This window comes from Vanessa cardui, chromosome 16, assembly GCF_905220365.1.
Source record: "Vanessa cardui chromosome 16, ilVanCard2.1, whole genome shotgun sequence".
Classification (NCBI taxonomy): domain Eukaryota; kingdom Metazoa; phylum Arthropoda; class Insecta; order Lepidoptera; family Nymphalidae; genus Vanessa; species Vanessa cardui.
In genome coordinates this window covers 9,593,028-9,616,638 of record NC_061138.1, presented here as the reverse complement: position 1 = coordinate 9,616,638, position 23,611 = coordinate 9,593,028, and the positions used below count along the sequence as shown (strand labels likewise).

Here is a 23,611-nt window from a genome sequence, read left to right as displayed (position 1 = left end):
TGACACGTTGAAAATACGTAATATGAAATCAATTATTAGCGTCTATTTAGAACTCTATCGCTTTAAATAAAATATCAAACAAGCTGAAAATAAAGAAAAAAATTAAAAAATATCAATTGTTATATATAAATAATATAAATACTTATCCTAAAAACGTACTGTTTTGTTACACTATGAAAAAATATTTGCTAGTTACATCGGATTAAAATGAGTCAACGCATAAGTAATCTTATTGCTAAAAACCATAACGCTTTCAATTGTTAAAAAATAACTTTAAGTCTGTTATAGTGCAGTTAAGATTGGATTTAAACGGGCCAGTTATTTTATGAGCAGCTATGATACCCACCAACAAACATCAACTCGATTGAATTACCGAGTCTTTGTATTGAACGAATTATTATCGTTATTTGATATTCATCTTTAATATATTGGTAATAGAGGTCAATTTTGATTATGAATTATTTCGTTTATCATACATTGTATTGATACGTCTATTTGTGTCAATGTGCTTATTAATTTATGACATTGATTAAAGTCTTATAACGCACTATTTAGTTCTAATTAACAGTCGTGGTGTTTGTGTTTATATTACACATATATTATAAAGTTTTTTTTAATTATACTAAAAAAATCTGAACTAAATAAAACCATATTGTACTAATATACATATATTTATGTACGTGACATGTTGTACAGAAATAAAAAAGAGAAAATGTAAACAATAGTCGTGTTATCACTTAGTAAGAACTATTTAGACAGGATACATATTACTCCTAGTAGTTTTGTGTTAGCTTTTCTGTGTGAGATGTTACTCATTCACCTGTAATTCTATTGGTAATACTTCGTATTGATGTGTGTAAACCTGTGTGTGCCAGTGTAATATAAGTACTAGAATCATATTTTCCGTTAAAGTGACTCGGCCTGTTTGGTTTCCATTCCGAATTTACACCAAAATATCTATATCAATATAACGTTTAATTATATATAATGTATGTATTACATTATAAAGGAATACATAGGTCCCGATTCGCGTGTTAATACATAATAGGTATGTAAATAATCAATTCTATCGTCATATTGTTGTCATAACAACCGTTGTACATATGTATTATTAAAGGGAACTATTATAGTAAATACCGTACCGCCAATGGAATCGCGTTTTCACATTGCTCCGTAAACCCGACATTTTCGTGTGTACATTTTCAGTCGAGCTCTTTACTGCATAGCTATAGGCCTCGTAATGCAAGCTATGCGGTGTGCTTTGTCCGTGGGTACGATGTACTATTTTGAATTGTTTTGTAGCTCCGTTATTACAAATTAATCTGCTACGGATCTGTTTATTTATTTATTTTATACATACGACTAGCCACGCAAGCATTGCAACAACAAACAACAACAATACCCTGTAAATTTCCCACTGCTTAGCTAAGACCTTTTCTCCCTTTGAGGGGCAGGTTTGGAACATGTCTCACAACGCTATTTCACTGCCGGTTTGTGAAATAAACAGAATTTCTATGAAATTAAACACATCCAGGTTTCCTCACGATGTTTTCCTTCACCGGGGAACACAATATGAATTATAAACACAAATTAAGCACATGAATATTCAGCGACGCTTGCCTGGATTTGAACTTGCGGGTCATCAGTTGAGATGCATGCGTTCTACCCACTGGGCCATCTCGACTCTTACAAGCATTGCAATGTTTCTTAATTAGTTTTTAAGCAATTGGCCGAAACTACTAGCGTGCCTAACTTTATACTTTCTTACTTACTCACAAGTGTCAACAACAACTGTGCAAAGTTAAAACTTAATCGAATTATTAGTTCAGAAATGCGTATATATTTTTAAAGTAAAAATTATTACAGCCAATCAAATTTCTTTGTTGTCTGTTATATACGAATCTTTAGTTAACACTACGGCAAAGCGGGATCATAATTAGTACGTTGTGTTCGCTCCAACAGATGGGACTTAGTCTAGACGTGTCAGGTGATTGCAATATAACAATAACGTATGCGCGATGTGGGACCAATGTATATCGATGTGTGCGTTTGTGAAAACGTACAGTACGAAACGAACGAGCTATTAACGGTTATTTCCTTTGCAGTTCGATTTTCAAAAAGTCAAACACCTCAACCGATTGTTTTTTATTATTTCCTTGCGAAACGAACAGGCTATTGATGGCAAGATCCCTTGCAGTTCGATTTTTAAAAAGCCAAACACCTCAACCGATTGCTTTTAATATTTTCGCGCGAAACGATCGGGCTATTGATGGGAAGATCCCTTACAGTTCGATTTTCGAATAGTCAAACATCTCAACCGATTGCTTTTAATGTTTCAGTGCGAAATGAAAGGGCTATTGATGGCAAGATCCCTTACAATTTCGATTTTTGAAAAGTTAAACATCTCAACCGATTGGTTTTCATATTTTCGCGCGAAATGAACGGGCTATTAATGGCGAGATCCCTTACAATTTGATTTTTAAAAAGTCAAACACCTCAACCGATTGCCTCTAATAGTTCCGCTACGTGACTTCTCGGTGTAAATTGTAAATTAGTTCGTTCCCTACTAGATGTCGTGCAAGCTCAGCGCTTCGGTAGTGTTATATTTTAATGAGCGTCGCGTCGCCATAACCCTTTGTTTGCACACAATGCAGTCTGAGTATACAACTATAAAAGCCGGAAAAGTTTCATTGTTAATATTCTATGTTAGGAGCTTGTTAAACGGCAGCCTCCTGTATCAGTAAGTCGGGATGGATACTAATGAAGGATAGGATAAAGCTAAATATTGAATTTAAAATAATTATTGGATAAATATAAATTGTTTAAATTTTTAAAAGGAAATAAATAACCTGAAATATATTTCCCAGAGAGTAACGACCTGTAATGTGGCACTCCTGGACTATTGCCTGTTCTCTGTTTTGAGGCTTTTTAGGTTCAAACCAGAACTTCAATGTGTAGTTATTGTTTTATAATAAATGTTTACCGTAAGACAAACTACTTTAGCAAAACAAATGAATTGAATTTGGTCTAGATCACATCGTTAATACTTCAAAAAGCTTTGACCGTAGCTCACATCGTAGCTAAGGTGTCCCATGGGGCTTTAATTAAATAGACTCACTCGCATATTATACTCAGAAATAGCGAAATTATCTTGTAAAGTTTGGCGTTTGAGTAACTATCGACCTCCATGGTCGAGTAGTGTGTACGTTTTCGACTCCCGGCGGAGTCGACGTAGAAAAAGTTCATTAGTTTTCTATGTGGTCTTAGGTCTGGGTGTTTAAGGTATCGTCGCAACTTCTGATTCTTTATAAAACAAGTGCTTTGGCTACTTACATTGGAATCAGAATGGAATCAGAATAGTGTATGTGATGTTGTCCAATATTAAAAAAGTAGAATTAAGTACATCGAAACATGTTTATAATGTATAATAATTACGACATTTATTTTGTTTTGTTTAAAGATACATAAAGTGAACGTCCTATAAGCTCGGCTCAGACACTATAAAAGCTAGTTCTAGTGCGAGACATTAAGGCTTTATTCCCTGTAAACCTGTAAGCGGCAATTGCAATTAATTACGTTTGCAGTGTCATAAACAGAGAAGCCAATAAAAGCCGGATATATCGCTGTATCTGCGGATTTTGCAATGTCTCTACTAGACAGGCGTAACTACTATAGTAACTCGATAAGCAATCGAGTTTCTGTAGTAACTATTCGTTAGTTACATTCATCAAGGGTTTTTTTTTTATTTTATGTTGAAAAATTATGAACGTAAATGTAACACTGATCGGCTAAAGCCTGCTATCCTTTGTGACAAAAAGGCTTGGAACTTTTACTCCAAGCTGCTCTAATGCGGGTTGTTGGATACACATGCAGGCTCCCTCACGAACTTTTCTTTCATAGCCGACCACGAGATTAATTAATTATAAAGACACTCAATGGTACTTATTTGGTCTAAAGCTTGTGACATTCGGTTTGCAATAAATAAAATATTCTAATCATTGAAAAAAAATAAAAATGGTATTGGCTAATATCGATTCAGAAAACTTTTTTTTTTCACTAAAGAATATTTATATATTTTACAAACCTTATAAATTAATAGGTTTAGGTTTTGTTTCACAAAACTCATAACGCAAAACACTAGGCATCATAGATATGATTGAACGCGCCGCCCGCCCAGCCGCACTTCGTTCGTACTAGAGTGCATTCACATTTCGCATCTGAGGACTAGTCGACAAGTCGGCACGTATTCTTTTTTTTCTAGTTGCCTTTGCAACTGCATGTAGTTTTCCTTCATTACAAATGTATCTCAATTTTGTAAGTCACGATTCGTTCCCAAAGTACGGTTTAAAGTGTAATGCTTTTAGTATGTATAAGATTAGTAGTAAAAGTTATATCGTTATTTTGGAATTGGAATTCGTAATGTAATTACCTCGTCACAAAAAAGGTTTTAAGTTGTAGTAAAACGTTTAATGAAAATCACTGACCTCAATGCGAGGCAATAAGGTAATGTTTAAAAAGCTATTTTTCTCCAGCGTGAAAAGTCTCTACTTTTCCTTTTATGGAGACGCAGCTTAATACGTCAAAGCGCCGCCCGCCCAGTCGCGGTGCGACCGCGGTAGGGCGCGCTCGCGTGTAACGGACGCCTCCTGGCGAGTAAATATTTAAATAACACGTGGTCTTAGTTTTAATCAACGGTGGGTATATGTAATTATTAAACATTTACAATTGAAATATATTTTGAGCGTCTTAATGTAATAGAGATTAGAATTTGAATTGATTTTTATTTAAATATATTATGAACCTTACCTTTAGGCATGATACGTTTCAGTTGAGTTACCCTTTATTGAAGGAAAATCCGTTGTAATGGCTACGTTATCTTCGTACTCATTGCTGATAAACGTAAAAGTTGAAATCATTAAATGTACAAATTCATTAATTGCTCAGTTTAGTAAAGTAAGTGGATTGTAGCCTTAAACGTCATATCGTTAAATTACTACAATACTTGGTACTTATAAGCATGTTTAATACAATTGAATAAAAAATCCTTACTAATTTTCTATGTATTATAAGTACGAGTGTACAAAGTAGTATCGTAGTATGTTAATTTATAAACAGTACGTAAAAAACTAGCGATACCATTTCTTTTGACTGACTATTTAAATATTGATATGTGCGGTCGTAAATGTTCGTTTGTTGTTCACCAAAAACGTAATAATTATATGTTAAATGACGAACCCTGTAGTATTTCAGTCATAGTATCAGCTTTAATTATACTTGTATATAGGGCGGCTTATCGCCACTCTTTCCGATTTAACTGTAAACTAACGGAATATTATCGTCGGCCGACTTTGTTTATACCAACATGAAACAGTTTCCTCAATGCGATATATTAATGTGCTGTGGAAAATATATACGTAGATTCAGTTCTATAAGGACGTTAAAATATATTACATAATAATTATTAGATTTTTTGTCGATTATTATCACGATGAATATAATTTTGCTGTTACTTTGTGTGACGAATTGTACAGTTACTGTTGTTAGTTTAATTCGAGAGCTAGTAGTTGAACCAATAACGTCATCAGTGGTCAATATTTGAGTCATTAATATCGATACAGATTAAAAAATCTAAATGGTATAATATTTTTGTTTAATGTTTTTTTTATAGTGTTGCACATACATTACATACATACATTACGAACGCGAAAGGTCTTCGCAGTGCTTTTGCACACTTCCAGTACAAAGCGGCGTCGTTGTGCTCCTTGTATCGACTGAAAAATTAAAAATCACGAATCGTTTAGCCCTTTTTATAATCGAAGATGTATATTAATCAAAGCTAAATATCTATTAGTCTTTTTTTTTCTTTATTTCTTCTTAACTGTATAAAAAATAACTACCATATAAACAGTAACTCTACATAACATACAAATATAATTTAAAAATATAATCATGTATTTTCTGACCCTTTTAATAGTTTTAAAAAGTAATAAAACTTTGATAAAAAATTATAATAGCATTATTTCAACTGTGTTCAATTAAATATTAATTTCAAAATAGCATAATAGTACGGAGTCTATGAGCACTAGAGTTGAAACTTAAAATAAATGTAGTTGAACCGAACAACGGTTGCTACAAACTTGACAACATTCAGTTCATTTTGTTTATACGATAAACAATAAACACATTAATGGCACACAAGGATAACGGGCTCGCCTGTGACGAATGCAAGGGAAATATACAAACTCATCAGTTAACGTCTGAACGCGAACGAAATCGAACCGATGACAGACTGTCACTTGACGTACTCCGTCACAGCGAGCCCCTACATTGAAACCCCTTTTTTTGTTAAAGTTTTTGTTACATCGCAAAGATGCTAGTTTGAAGTTTTTGTTATATCGATATTTTTATCTTAGTGGTTCGTTTTAAGTGAAATTTTATAAGTTGTTTTTTTTTTTTATCTCAAAATGTTGTCGATGAGACCGGTGGACGAGAGACTCTACAGTTTTAAGAGTCTCAAAGAGAAATTTGAAAAGCCAAGGTAAAGATTTCATTCATGATTTACAGTTACGATTGTTAATATAATATTTTATCAATATGATCTATTATTAACGTACTTAGATCTTTATTAATAATATTTTTTTTAATAAAAACTTTTCTCTTCGTTTAGAGATATATATTCTTTAAATCGTTTGTCAAACTAAGTTAGTTTTTTGTAAATAAATTAAGTGGTTTTTATTTTTTGAAATAGTTGTTATAGGTGATACGAATCGAAACCTTATTACGAGTGAAATATTTGAGTGTAATTTGTCATTAATTTTATTATTTATTAAAATAAATTTTTGTTTGTCTGCAGGTTCGGTGGTGGCGTTCAGCGGAGCGCCACACACTCCGATATGCCGAATCGAGGTGGCACAATCGCTGAGCGGTATGTATCTAGTCTTTAGTACCTACTTCATCAATTAATATATCCCTTATTTATATCAGCTTATTGTTTTCTTGGTTATTACATTAATCTCTAATTATATTTGTTGGATTTGATAAACAGTAGCGCCTAACTACAATTCCAAGTCAAATTATTCTTTTTGTTTTGCATATTAAATTAATAATGCAAAAATTATTAATTAAAATCTTCAAGTAACAAATATAAACATCGACGAATCTAATATTTAGTTAATGAGATCCTTATGAGATGTTTATATGATTATCTTATGTTATAAACATAAATATTTAACTCGGGTGTAACTGCTAAGCACAGTAATAATTCTCGTATATGAATACAGTATTATTAAAATATAACTTTCTGCAGTGAAACTTGTTCTAGATTATATATTATGTATAAAATATCCTTAACTAACTTATCTAAATAAATCTTAATCTAAAATAGATAATTCATTAGATGATCTCTTTGTATTCCTTAACTAAAAAATATACTTAACCAATATATCTTAAGTTTATACCAGAAGCTATGAAGTATTTCTAAGAAGGTTTTAATATACATGGCTGAAACCGTATACCAACAGATTTGCTTGTTTTTTTTTTCTCTAAACTGTAACGTAAAAATTAAGACAGCGTAAACTGTAATAATTTAACAGATAACAAATAAATATCAAAAAAAATATAATAACCCCATTTGTTTTTGAATATAGAAAATGTAAACAGGCAACATTTTTATTTACTTTGTGTAGGTCGACCACATAAACCACATATTAATTAAGAGTAAATATTCGTATAACATTCTTGACACGTACATATAATATATGCAAGAATTAAACAAACTATTTCCCCTGTATTGTTTTCTAATATTTTGCACACAGATAAAGTGCGAATATGTCAGATAAATATATTAGTACGAGACAGACAGCAATAATTAATTTTAATCTGTGTTTCCTCTAGGGCTGAGAGCGCACACTTGAGGCGATAATATCGTGGGTCGTTGACATTGTGCATTGGTTTCGATTGCATCTATTTTAATTTTATCAAACATCTTAATATACGTATCCCTTGTTTTCAGACTTGTCCGCTCTTTTGTTTTTCAATCATCAATCCAGTTCTTTGTTGTAACATATCTTACACTAGAAAGAGAGAAAGAACACTTTTATTTGAGGCAAAATGACAATTAGGTACAAAATAAAAAGTAAAAATAATAATAATAAAAAATAACTTAAGTACTAATAACTTATCATTTACATAAAAAAAGAAATAGAATGAACAATAAAAAAAAAGTAACGATACAAAAAAAAATAAAGAAAAAGAACAACTACAATATAGGTATATGACGTGTCACAAATAGGTATACCATTCAGCAATTCATAGGTTTCTAGTAGTCGTCGTCACTAGTAGTCGCCCGCGGATTCCTTAGCTCGTTAGGTTGTTGATAGTCATGTGTCAGGTTAAAATGTAACCTCTGTCCTTCATACCAAATTTCATCAAATTCGGTTAAGCGGATTGGTTGTGAAAAAGCAGTATACATGCAGACAGACATAGTTAATTTCACATTTATAATATTAATATAGTAATAGCCCGTAAATGTCCCACAGCCCGGTAATGGTTTGAAGCCGCTGCTCTAACGCTGACTGGTCTAAAAAAGTTTTTTTAAGCGTATCATTTTAATGACACCCTCAGAAACCTCTTTATAGATTTATATGCGAATGTAATGACGCCGCTCGGAGCATAATTGCTTCTTATAAAGTACCTAATTAATAATATTTCAACAACAGGTTTCATATAAATATATCCTATTAGCTTATTTGGAAGGTCGCTTAAATGTCCGGTTGTATTTATTCCCACATTCTTCATGTCTGTCTTCTTGTTTTTAGACAACAAAACTCGAGTCTGGATGAATTGTAATACAATTTTTTATCGTCCGATAAATGCTAATGATAATTAATTTCTTTAAAACTTATACTTCTTAACTTGTAAACTTATTAGTCTACTATTTAAAGTCAGTAAAGTATTCTTTATGGTCATATAATTTTAAGCTATTTTAACTTCTTTATTTTAATAACAAAGAATTGCTTAGCTGCGCATTATATAAAACAATTCAATAGTATTCTGAAACGGTTAATAATTTTAGTGTATTGATCTATGTTTTTATTTTAACATACAATTGTTGTTTCAAAATTTATGACTCACAGTGCTATGTAAATCGGAATAGAAGTAAAAGAAATGCAAATCTCTTATAAAAGTATCGAAGACAATACGAAAGGCTTTTGTAAGACCGCGGTTGCGTTAGTCATTAGTTAATGTATTACCTACTGAGATAAGCCGTCACAGAGCTTTGGAAGACATTGAAAACTTAGAATAGGTATGCCTGGTGTTGGTGATTTTAAATTAATGATTGTGGGTGTTAGAAATTAACTGAATATGTGTACATATACAAAATATACTATGTATCAATTTCATTATTACCTGGAAGAAAAATGTCCATATATAATAGGCCAATAGGCCATAGAAAGGCTCGACTGTTACTATCAGTTTCGTGGATGTGATAGCATATTTTTGGTTTATTTGTACTCGAAATAAAGACCATGTTACGTCTCAGTAAGAATAGAGACTCAGATCAGTAAGAATGGTAACCAAAACAGACAAAACATTGCGCTGTCTATACAATACTTTCAGAAAGGACCTTATATATACATCTTAATAAGAAATACGTTGGATTTTCGTATTTATGACCCTTATAATAAGAATTACTATATAATTGATTCAATATTAACGTAACAATACAGTCGGTGACTATTCAAGAAATGATAAGCCCCCAACACATTAAGATATCTTATCTTTTAATCATTATTTCTTGGAAATGAGCGATTTGTTTTAGTTCTACTTTTGTTATCACTATAAGGATTTTTTGTTTTGTTTTATCGTCGTCGGATAAGGGTCGTATGATCCCATTTCTGTGTAACTATTTATTATTTTAAACATCCCTTTCCGAATATTTAAAGATCAACTAACTTTGCGACTCAGGAAATTATTATTATATCTATTATATTATGTTTTACCGTTGTCAAACCAATGACAAGGTCTTAGGTTATAATAAATAAATAGAAAGGACTTCGATGTTACCTATTAAAATAGGGATTTGACAACATTTTATTCTGATTTCAAATTATTTAATAAATATATGTTTCGTATAATATTAAAATGTTTTTCGATCTATCTTAACGCGAGCTCCTGGAGTAATATGACATTAAGACACACTACTATTAAGTTAAATAACTGAAAAAAGACATAATTCTAAATAGTGATCATCAAAATATTCTTTATTCAAGTAGGTTATAACATTAACTTATGAAATTTTAGAAGTCAAAGAAGAATTGATAAGGCTCCGTAGTTCTTGACGTAAGTTTTTAAACCGTAAAGATTTAAGGGTTAGTAAACCAGTAGAATGGTATAACAAGCACTCGAGGCATAACATCTAATATAATGATGTTGGAATAGGAATAGATTTATTATTACAATAATGTTCATAGCATTAGTGCAGCATTTGGTTTCCTGAGTAAATGTTTAATGAAAAAATTGGAAAAAATTTAGTATTTTTTTTAATAATTGACACCAGACCGCTTGTCTATGCTTCTAGCATTTCATAAGTAGCTAATTAATTATAACGCCAAGCATAATCAACGAGACATGGGGCATCCTAAAGAGCCACTTGTTTTTTCACAGCCCTTAACCTCCTCAGCAAAAATTATAATATACATGTTTATGTATATATGTATATAAAAAGCTGTCAAAGTAACGCTAAGTTTTCTTGTATTTTGATAAATATTTGAAATAGAAATTAAAGAATATTTACAAGCTTACTTGATCTTTTAGGTTTATATGGAAAAGATCAATCACTATAGGCTTTTCCTTTAATTATTATTGAGGATAATAGTTCACATAATATTTATGTCAAAATTCGTTATGTAACTAAGACCAATCTTCGCCAAACCTCTATTCAACCTGTGTAAATGCGATGAAACCATATGTTAAAACACATAAATAAAAGTTAAAGAAATGTTTTTGATTAAAGTGCATTTGTTAGAACATATGAATCATAACCGAAGATTGCGAGTTCATTCTTGAACAAGCTCATGTGCTTCAATTTGTATTTGTAATATCGCCTTGGTGATGAGTGGTAACATAACAAACCAACCCACCAATATAGAAAAGAAAGCCTGTACATAACTATTGAACAATCACGCTCTAATTAGTTGTAACGTAGCAAACCACCAATGACAGAGGAAAGAAAGCTTATTTATAAGCACTAGTTGTTGGTCACGACCTCGCTCGCATTTTAGGGTGTTGATTGTTATGTGTTAGGCAAAAACGTAGCCTATGTCCTTCTTTGAAGTCCAAGTTTGCTTCATACCAAATTTCATCGAATTCGATTCATGACAGAATTTTTTTTCACATTTATAATATTAATATAAGTATTGGATAATCAGTGTAACTTTTTACTAATAGAAATTAAACTTTTTCCAGATTGGCGGCTCTTCAAGCGGCGGGCGCGAACGATTGGCGGGCGAGGGTGTGCCGACTTAGTCCTGAGCGGGAAGACAGCAAGGCAATAGAACGCGCGAAGAACAGGATTAACGTAAGTACATGCATATTCTTTTTTTAAATTTCGAATTGGACGAATTTTGCGCCAAAAAACAAAATTATGTTGTGGATGACACGTTATACTGGTGATATAGACAAATAGGATTTTATTTTTTTAATTTTTAGTTGTCTTTCTTTTGTTCGATTCTGGTCCGATAAATTCTGACATAAAAAAAATTGCAAACAATACAACGTCCCGTTCATTCATAGCATTACAATGACCCTTGCTATACAATGACATAACACTCGTCTCAAATCCTTATAAGAACTTCGTGGTCGCGACATTGTCTTGCATTGTACTATCTCTGCTGGCAATAAAAGTTATCTGTTTAATTTATGAGTAGGATTATTATTATTATAAAACAATTAAAAACTTAGAAGCACGAAGCTAATTGTAGTGTAAATTCGATATTTAAAAAGATAATTATTACCTTTTTTTGATAATGCTTGTTTACTAACTTATTACCGTGTTTAATTTGGTTATGGCACAAAATTTGTAGGCTTGAAATGTCACCTATTTTTAAGTGATCACCACTGATATTGTACATTACTTTCATTCATATTGTGTCACCAGCCTAAGCTTTGTGTCGTTTGGGCCCTTAGTTACGTTTAAATTAGTTTGACATATTAATTTGACAGTTAATTTTCCACTACTTAGTTCAATAACGGTAAGTTATATACCCTTTGACCTTCCTCCAGTAATTGACTCAGAAAACTACCTAACTTGGTGTTTCTAATATATTCGGAAAAAGTTTGTTCTTATAAAATATAATTAACAATTTAAATTATATACCTTATTTATATACTTAAAAAAAAGAAACTTTTCTAAGATATACATATAAGAGTATTTTTACCAAAAAGCGTTATGATATAAAATATAAGACGACCTTTCCCACTGTCTATTGTTCTATCTATGTAAGGTTTTTTACATTATTTATTTTTACAACAATTATTTTTTATGCCATTTATATATACATATTTCTAGTAAATATTTCTGTATAGTACATGTATTGACGATTAATCAGGTTAACTCTTTCACCGTTGTCATGTAGCCAATCAAGTGATGCAATATGTCATGTATTGTAGAACTTCGTTTAGCGGGTCAAACAAATACCAGTTGTTTTGAATTTAGCATTTATTTCAACTGAAAGTCACTACAATTTTGGACACTATTACCTAAAAGGCAATTTTTTGGTTGGTTGATTTTATCGAAACTTGGACTAAACTAAATAAAGACAACAAATTTTCAGAACTGTTTCGGTTCGATAATTTTGCGAAATTCTGATTTATATGAACTTCTTTTGTTTAATATTAAATACCAGCACACCCCGTTCTGATTGCCATTCATGTTAGTCATACAAGTTTGTATCAGACAGATTATTCTAACTTATTTTATAAGACGATCCGATTTCAGAAAGTGATATCTAACATTGACTATACTAATTATAATTTTTGAAGTATATACGTATAAAAATAGCATGTCACTAAGTCGGTTATCATATTACAAGTGAGATGCGAAGTGAGATCTCACAGAAAAGCTCTGTAAATTGCGTAAAGTATCTACATGTACGGGACGCTTTATGCCCTTCTGCGCTACTTTCTATGCCCATTTATGTTTGTTTTTAATTGCCCCTTCAGTTTCGACATTAACATCGGCCTTTGATTGCAGGAGTTTGATTATAAGTCAATCGCCTATTTCCTGTTTTTCTCCCCCTAGGTCACTAGCCCTAGAACTTCATTCGACAGTTTTATCTAAATTAGCGTTTGCAATGAAGTCTGGCTGTGTTAGTCGAGCTATTGTGAGTTATTACGCGGAAACGTCGCGTATCCCGTCGTAACAATTAAACAAGGAAACGCTAGCTTTATTATTATTAAACGAATCTATTTGTATACGTGAAACTATATTGTTCATTTAATGAAAATATTTCTGCTATTAAATTTATTTTATTATGTTAGATGTGACACGTATAGTACGACACAAATTAGATGTAGCATCGGAAAATGCAATGAAATGAAAATAAAACCGATTACTGCCGATTTACACAACCAATAGAAATAGCACCCTATCGCGCCATACGACGCTATTCGTCGCTGATTCACGCCTCAGAAAGAGCAAGTGTATGTAAATAGACGCGCCAAATTGACGAATATATTAGGTCATATGATATTACAAGTTATTACGTTTGTGCAAAAATCATATTCGCATGAGAAATAAATATTGATAATTTGGGATGGCGTACTCAGTTCGGATGTGATCGGTTTTACGAATTTTGCCGATGCGACATCTAAGTTGTGTCGTACTATAGTTCTACTCGCGTTCGGATTGTACGTATTTGTATGTCCGTACTTCCGATGTACTTGGAAAATCTTTATTTCCTAGCAGGTAGTTTTTGGAGTACACAAAAGAGAGCCTCGTATAATTATAACATGTTCCATCTTTCTTAAAAATAAGACTTAGTAGAGTAGTAGGCGTAGTAATTTTTTCGCATTTTTTTAAAAGCTGTATACGACTCCAAAAACCCAGCAGAAGTTCTGTCTTTGTATACATTTTCTTGGCAAACGGTGTGGCGCCATCTAGTGACGATGTATAAGACCATGGAATAACGAAACTTTTATTTTCTTCGGTTTTAAAGTATCAAAGTTTATAAATATCGATATATAACATTATTTTTATAGAACTTAATATAAACCAGTATACATATAGTTATTTTTCTTCTTTGCTTATCAATTTTCTTTTTTCGTGTTTGGTAATTATTATAGGTGATTTTTAGTGTTATCAAGTTTGAAAATAGAACGTTATTATCGTTTATATTAGCAATTAGAGAAATTGATAGAAGGTCTTAAGGTTAAAGTTCGCCCACTAGGCGAATACTATAAAATATAGATAAAATTATCAACCTTTGAAATACATTTATTATGATTGGTATTTTATCGGTCTGCTAAAGGTGCGTCTATCCTATTTCAACGTAAAAATAGGTGCTAATAAATCTATCGTGTTTCAGTCGTGTTCGACGCGTAAAATGGAGATATCTCCGACTGGTACATTGCTTCGACCTTGATGTTCCAATGCATTGATTATTCTATTGTAAAGATGTTAGCGATGACTCTAGTCCCTTTCCAAAATTTTATTTATTGACTTGGCATTTCACTGACTACGTATGTATTGTTACGTTTTTGAGTCTGTGGCTAGAATACGCATAATTTATTCCACATGTTGAATCGAGTGTCATAATTGTTAGTACTAAATACTAAGCCAAAAAAATTCAGGATATATTCCAGTCAAACCCGACTTGTAATTAATGTTGACCGATTATTTAATTAATGTGACTTGTGATAATTTTTCTTTCAATAATTTTGAGTAAAACTCCGATGATATAAAAAAAATAAATTTAAAAGTGTATCAATAGTGTGTATCTATTACAGTTTTGGACTATTTAAACCAAACATTTAAAGATTGTATGTATGAATGTTTGTTATTATTTCACGCAAGAAGTACTGAATGAATTAAATTAAACGTATACATGAGAATAATAGATTTTTAAATATATTGCGTTAATAATACCTATTAAGCAAAGCCGTGGGCTTCTACTACATACAAAAATTTATTATGTATTATATAAAATGCAGGTATATGGATCTAATTTTATGATTTAAGGCTTATATATGAATTATTGCGATATTATTTTCATTAATTTGTTAAATGATTGATATTTTCTATTCATTCTGTCGGAGATGTGTTGATTAATAGATAATCTGTTACGGACATTTATTAAGACACAATTACTTAAGCCTTTACAAAGAACTTTAGGCTTCGTAAAGTTTGCGTAGCGAACAACCAATTTTGGCAAAGCCATCTTCTTTAATTAAATAATAGTGCAAACAATTTTCACCCTTATCCCTTTAGATAAAAGTCTCAATATCAATCGAAGTTATATAGATCGTTGACATGTCCTTCCTATTTTCAGTTCGGCAAAACATTAACCTCAATAACTCTTGTCTCATTAGTTATCCGTGACGTTACATTAGCGTTTTAATCTGAACAAGACAGATGAGAACGATTCGACCTAACCTTCTCATTTTCCTTGTTAATTTTAATAGCAAATATAGTAGCTACTCTAGTGTAGAAGGGTCATATATAATTATACTTAGAAATTGATTCATAAGGAATAAAAAAGTTAAATTAATTAAAATTATTAAAGATTTAGGGCAATACTGAAAATCATGCCTAAGAATGTCTTAATAAATCTTATTTGAGTTATTAATATAAATTATGATCTTTGAATTGTATAACTACTATAATTATTTAAAAAATCGAACGTGTTCTATTTTATTAATTTTTATTTTCATAAATATATTTTTTCATTTGTAATTCGTCCATGTTCCATTTTACAAAAGAGGTTGAAATGCTATGATTCATCATTATATAAAAAAAAAACGTGATTATAACTTTTTTACAGTATAAATTTTTTTATTGAACTCTATTACTGGCATTTGATAATTGCATGTCAATAATTATATTGTGCTCGTCTAAGTTTTAAAGGCTAGTTATATGTCAACGGCAACATTCTATGATTAATGAAATAGCGTTCGTTGTGTCATAAAATGCCAGCATTTCAACCTTTTGCTTTCATCGTAAATTTAATATCAATTTTCTTGACACTGTTTTGACTTGGGTTTAAAATTTATAGCTATATTAAAATACCAAATAATGTTCTATAGGAGTCTTGTATTGCAATTATTTTATTGCATCGAATTAATTTATATAATTCTAAAGTTACTAAGTTTTATAAAATGTTATTTTTAGCGTACAGCGCCACCTACAGTGAAATCCTTGAAATGGTAGACGTTGACAGCTAGCGCCATCTAGTATTAACGAAAATGAACTACATAGAAAATTCGTGTTTGGAACGACTGTTCATTTGCATTGGATATTTTTGGCGCTAAAATGGAAGTTTATTAATTATTAATTTTAATGCCAAGAAGGCATTAAAATTTATTTTAATATTTTCGATGCTTAAATTAAAAACATCATAATTACTACAAAATCATTGAATATTTTTCCCGACATTGGGTACAGGAAGTTTGTGAAATTCTAGCGGAACCGTTAAATTATAGTTCAGACAGCCTTTTATCGTACAATTAAAATATTATTCATAATTTGTATGCTTTGTTCATGCCAGTAAGTGTAATATGTATATATGACACTAATGCATACATGGCCTTATAAGGCTGTTACACCTCCCAAGTTGGTGCAAAGAGGTCGCCACTTCCAATGTTTGCTTAATCGGATTACGTTTTAAGGTCGAAGATTTCTATATCTTTAAACGCTACAAATACGAGAAGTAACGATTACTTTAATTAACATTCGACCTTATACAACAAATTATTTATATATATATTTTTAACGAGTTATGATGATTTATGTGGATATTATTCATTGGTTGTAGAGTTGTAAGTTACTTGTTAGTTATAATTCAAAGCAAATGCCACCAATAATGTTTTATGTAAATCCACTTTAAAGATTATAATATAACCCTACAGCGCTAACAGACCAAAGAGATTAACATAAAAACTAAATAAATCTATAAATAGAATTTAAATATAAATGTTTCTATTTGTAAGAGAAACTAGAATATTTCAATTATATCAGTTTAAAATTATTAATTAATTATTGATATTTACTCTTTCAATTTAATTATCAATAATGATCATTTTATTAATAACAAATTGTGTTTGTTTGTTCGTCCGGTATAACCATTTTAACCATTTGTTCAATCCTATTTAAGTCCAATAAAGGGTACTCACTAAGGATAGGTTTAAGTAATGTAAATACATCGTCAAGTTTACCCTACCGACTACGTTTTGAACCGAGGAGTCTGGTCATCACACAGGAGACACTCACAAGAAATGTCACTCTTGAGCTCGAAAGGGCTTAAACTTCAAGGCTGAATATAGTACTCGCCCCAACGCCCGGTGACGCTGTAAAGGCCAGGCCAACAGCACAACAACACAGATACAAAAAAATATCAAGTTCAATTCAAGATTTGTCAAGAAAGAACTCAGATGCGTTTTTAGGAGAATCTTGAGTCCCTCAACTCATCTAATTTCGCTACTAATGCAATATCATTATAAAATAATTTGGATTAGAGTACTGGCGGGATTAGCAAATTGCTTTCGACAGTGTCGAAGTGATTTTGAACTTCGCTTTCGTCTAAATGAACCTTCGGTTGATTGAAAGATGCGTCAAAGAGATTGACGACGTTTTCTAATCATCAATTTTTGTCATGCATAATATTTTGTCATTTCCATACATTTTGATGTTTTCTACAAATTAATCGTCAATCGTTACGCATTTAGTGCCGCTGGGCGTAGCTTGCGTAATACATTATATTTTCATATATTCATTTCGTGTAATTATATTAACACCAAACCTTGGCAAAGAAAGTAATAATTATTATAATTAATTCATTTTACAACTGTACAATTAAGGTTCTCATGTTTATGAGATTTCTTGTGTTTATTTGATGGTTTTGAAGATAAACTACGAAAAAAAGCAAAAGTTTTACAACCAAGAATGAAAACTCGTAATGTTTTAAAGATTCCTCAATATATTGTATTCAGCCTCATATCAGGGCTGCTACATCATTAAATATGTGTGAAATTGTATATATATGTTTACCAAAAATATCGATTTAAGTCACTGATTTAAAAATTATACGAACTAAGTTGAAATTCCTACGTAAAGGAGTTTAAATTATTTAATGCTTTTAGAAAAATTGCTTTGATTATTTAAAAGCAAATACATAATCAGGCGTCGGGACTATAAAGCTCAAGCTATCCAAGAATATATCTTCAGTAAGTCACTTAATAAATTAAGTTATATTATGTTTTAAGGGCATTACTAAAATTCCTATGAAGGGAAGACGTAAATTTTGTAGCTCTTCAAACCTTTATAATAAATGGGCCTTCTATTGGTGGGTAGTTTCCGTTCACACAAATATGCGAAATAAGAATTATATCGCTCATACGCCACTAACCTTGGAACTAAGACTTTATGTGCCTTGTACATACAGTTACACGTGCTTACTCATCCATAAAAGCGAAACACAACAATACAGCGTATTCCTGTTGAGTTATATGACGATACTGTGGTACATTAGGCTTGCACAAAGTTGAATCACCCCACTAAATAATTGCATAGGAATATATTTTACTATCATATTGTCTACTAGCTGTAACCGCGACCTTGTACGCGTTTGAATTTAACAAAAATAAAATGATTATTATCTTTATTATGTCAGCTACCTGCCAGTGAAAGTCCCGTCAAAATCGGTGGAACCGTTCCAGAGATTAGCCGGAACAGACAATAAATGTAAAACATGTTCTTTTGGTATATGTACAATTTGTAAAAAAGGGCTATTTTAATATTACAAACAGACATTCCAATTTTATTTTATGTATAGATTTTCTATTTATCGTAAATAAAGGTATACAGATACAGCCCTATATAAAGCGCTCGGTACTAAGAGCGCGTCACGATCGGAGAACTGGTTTCTAGAGGCAGTTGCAAGGCTTGCGCATTTTGTATTCCTTTTTTCAAATGTATGCAAACCGCATTGCTTTGTTTGATTTATTTTCATTCGAGATTTTATAGTTGAATTGTTAAACTCCACATGAACCTTGCCAGGGACATAGGTAGTTTAAATAAATCTATGTCTTTATAATCTGTATTTATATTATAAAATAAATGTGAAAGTAGCTTTGTCTGTTTGTCGCTCTTTCACGAGCAGCATGAAATTTGATATGAAGCAAAGTTGAACTCCAAGAAGACGATAGCTTATTTTTTGCCTAACATAGGACAACCAACTCCCTAAAATACGAGGGAAACACGGGCGATACCAGTAGTCGCCGCGTAGTGTTATATAATAATATATTATCATAATTCCTATTAAAACTTTTAATCCAAATGTATGTCATTGGGATGTTGACGCTTTCGAAATTCTGGACGGATTCTAGTCGGCTTAGATTTGGATTTTAGTGAATTACGATATACATAAAAATCTACATTTTAATTTACGCCTAGCTAAGCGAGAGGCATGAAGATATGAAATTAACGAATGCTTAATTATTTGCTCTTGATAGTTTAATAACTTTATAACAGTATCTTTCCTAACAGACTAAATAAAAAGTGCTTAGAATTTTTTTTTTTATAGTCAACACTGTAATATGGTTTAGTGTATATATATATATATATAAGTATGTGTATAAACCTCTGTCTTTTAATCAAATTCGTATAAATATTTAATTAGACGTAAGGATTTTTTGCAACTACTTCGTAAATGAAATATTTGTATCCACAATTCAAAATGTATAGATGATATGTGTATATCTTAATGGCACACATTAAATAATATTATTATTATATCCAAAGTACTTGTAAACCACAAAACTATCATCGTTTACCACATAAGAATACCAATAAGGAATACCACATATAATATATAAAATAAGTACTAAGACACCAACGCTTGAATTGCAAAGTTTTATTATTCATAATTTTAAGCGCCTAAAAATAATCATCTTGCATATTTCGCATTTCATTCGAAATAATTATCACAAATAGTTAGTGATCTCATTAGCAGTGAAACTATGCCAGCTCACTTATACCGTAGACGATCTACATAATGTTTGGCGCACACTCGAATACTAATAATAAATTTTGACCAACGCCGTGTTTACGATCATATTGAGCAAAATAAACTTTCGAGTAAATATTTTACGGGAATGATCACAGTGAGACATTATCTGTACTTGATAGGAAAAAATACAACGCTAGATTGAAAAAAAATTGATCTTAAAGAAATAATTCAAAATCGTTATATTTACTATGAATAATTTGAGAATACTTAAGAAAAATTTAGTTACTAGATCCAAATAAGTTTGAATTAAGCCTATTTTGATGATAGTTTTTTTTTTAAGTTGTTAAGTTAATAAAGCTGAACTCTCATTCTACATAAACACCATAAATATAATTGTCAAGGAGATGGTTTTGAGTCACTGTAATAAACTCTCTGATCCTTTGTATTTTGTGGTGATATTTATGTGGCAGATTTTAGAAACACACTTTTCTAAAAATTGACGGCCATCAGATATTATAAATAAAAATTAGATCAAATGTCAGGTCCTTGTACGCACTCAAGCCTTAAATTTTCGCTTAAGCTTTTTGCGTCACAATTAAATCGCTGAGCTATGGCGACCCTATCGAGCAAAGACTCGATTTTGCGTTTATAGGATTATATACTACTACTAATTACCCAATCCGGGACTGTTGAGCAGCTCGGAAGTAAATAATATTTAAACTTTCCGACTTTTACTCTTACAAACTAACCACTATACCAAAGTTATATGCAAACAAACAATAACCGTACAGCTTTTGTATTTTTAAAGTGAAATTATGTATTAAGAAGAAGAAATCGCATGTAGGTCTTATATAATAATGTACATTGTTATAGTCGTAATGGCCCATCGGACACAAAAACATAAACATAAGAATCATTTTTTCCGGACAGTAACTCTACATCTTAATTTCGGATAAATGTACGAATACGTTTATCTTGGTAGATATATAAGACTATGTTTAGCTGTAGGATATTATAGACCTTTTACTGAATATTACTGTATATTTCGTAATCTATACATACAAATCAATAAGTCTGTTTGTATTGTCATAACAACAGCTTTTACTTAAGGTATACGATGGTTTATTCGTACATATGTATAGTACGAATGACAACATAACAATTTCTAAATTTTTTGTGCGTCTGTTTGTTCCGGCTAATCTCAAAGAGAATTTCACAAAAAGGTTATTGTTGTAGCGTATGTAACGTACATTTTTTTTTAAATGATTTGATTTTCGCGTAATTCTTTTCTTTTTATTTCGCGAATGTAAATCCATGGAATTGTTAACGAGATCCGAATTAAATAGCACGCGGAAGTCGTGGATAATAACTTATAAAATAATGAATATATCTATGAAAATATTCTCAACGAACATTTCACAGGAAAAGAGATAAAAGCATATGGATATTGTTATCGGGTACTACATACAATTACTATCTCGGTACTCAAACTAAACTGTTTGTAATAAAATAATTAAACATAAATAAAATTGTTTATTTCGTTAAAACGTTTATTTACCGTGTAACGAGTCGATTTACGTAAGATCTGATCTTGAAATACAATCTCTTGTAGCTCGCTGTACTTGATTTTAATAATTGGGTCCGTGAAGTATACTGTGTACTTTGTTTTAATTTTATTGTTATTTTTACTACTGCTACTATGTACTAACAGCCGATCCCGGCTTAGGCAAGGATTACATATTCCGTATTATAAGCATTCTTTTTTTAAAAAGTATGATTAATTAAATAAAAAAATACTGAAAAAGCTTGCTTGTGAAGCGCTTGGATCAACGATTTTCTTTTAGGTGGCGACGTAAATATTTTTATTATTAATCTATTTCTCAAAAATAATGCACCATATAAATGTATAAATATTCATCTTTAAAATATAATCTATCTTTACGTGATCCTATCATATCAAACGGATTAATTCCTCTTTATAATGTATTAGTTTTGTAAAGCCAAGTTGTTTTTTTTTCCATTAAAATACATAAATAGTGAAAAATTTCAGTTATGATGAGTAAAGGTAAATGTGTTTACGGCCTTCGTCTTCGTTATTATGATATCAATGAAAAAGTTAGTAAAAAAATCTACGATTAATCGGTGCACGAAAAATCACGCGATGGACGCTAATGAAGCTTGTAAAGGATGTTACCACATAATACTACGGAATTCAATCGTTGAAACGATTAGTAGTGTTAACACGTAATATCCAAATAATGGTTCTTAATTTAAAACCATATGTGGTATTCTTATTGCGTACACGATGACCCTCTGGTCTCGACGCAGACTCGCCGGCACCGCACGCGCACTGCCAGTTGTTTTGACGGTCCCGGCGGACGTGCGCGCGCGCATATAACGCACATACAAACCAAAATTTCGCTTTCACCGCGACTTCGTGAATCTAAATTGAAAAGTGCGAAGTAATATACATGTTGTATAAATTCGTATACGGTGAAATTACACTGTCATTTTAACGGTTTTATGTACATTAATGAAATAAAACATTTTTTTTTGAACCCGGATTAAATTTCGTATGTTACGATCGAGTGCGATGATTCATAATAATGTACAAGTGTTTCGTTTGAATCGTTTCGTCGAAGTTACATGTGTATAATCTTTTTCATAATATTATAGGTGTCGTTAAGAAGTTTGTTTGTTTTACGGATTATTTTATCCCGCTATCATTTTTATTTTATCTTGACAGTTCTTTATTACGTCGTTATCTTGCTGAATGTTCAAGGAAATTTCTTTCCTTCGTGCAGTTTTATGAATTTTAATATAAACGTCTTCAGACAAATTCATGTCACAATTTGTCAACGTTACATGAAGTTTCAAATGTTATATCGTTCTTCGGAGTTTCCTCAATTATTAATTATGTCAACAATTTTTTAATAGCTCTTCTTTTTTGATTTTTAATGTAACAGCAACACTATTTAGTAATTCGTAGTTTATTTTATTGCAAATATGTAGCAGGATTTATCATTAAATGCATAAGGCGATAGTTAATTAATTCACATATCATTTTGATATCGGTAATAAAATGTTTATTAGTTTGTTATTGAAAATAATATAGGTACTTTAAATTACGAAGAGGTCTTACTTCTGTAATATTGAGTTGAATACTTTCTTTTTTTGTCTGGATTATACGCTAAAAAAATATGGGTTCATTATTTCAGTGGAACTGGAATTATTGAGGCAAACATATATGACATAACAAGATAATTTAATATTATATTGTTTATTATATTGAATCAGAATTAATTTCGAATAATAACATCTTGCAAATTAGTTGTTTATGAATATCAATCAACTTCGTGCGCGGTCACATATCCGACCGTTTTAGGTTC

The 23,611-nt window shown here is 31.2% G+C and overlaps 1 protein-coding gene across 12 annotated transcripts in view; it reads left to right on the top strand.

The window, feature by feature from the left end:
* Positions 1 to 23,611, top strand: part of LOC124536027 (supervillin-like) — a 208,404-nt gene that overhangs the window by 165,819 nt on the left and 18,974 nt on the right. For all 12 annotated transcript variants that reach the window (XM_047112409.1, XM_047112411.1, XM_047112410.1 and 9 more), the window contains 2 exons: positions 6,854 to 6,925; positions 11,467 to 11,578. In XM_047112409.1, coding sequence (XP_046968365.1) covers positions 6,854 to 6,925; positions 11,467 to 11,578 — 184 coding nt within the window. The remainder of the gene's footprint in view (positions 1 to 6,853; positions 6,926 to 11,466; positions 11,579 to 23,611) is intronic.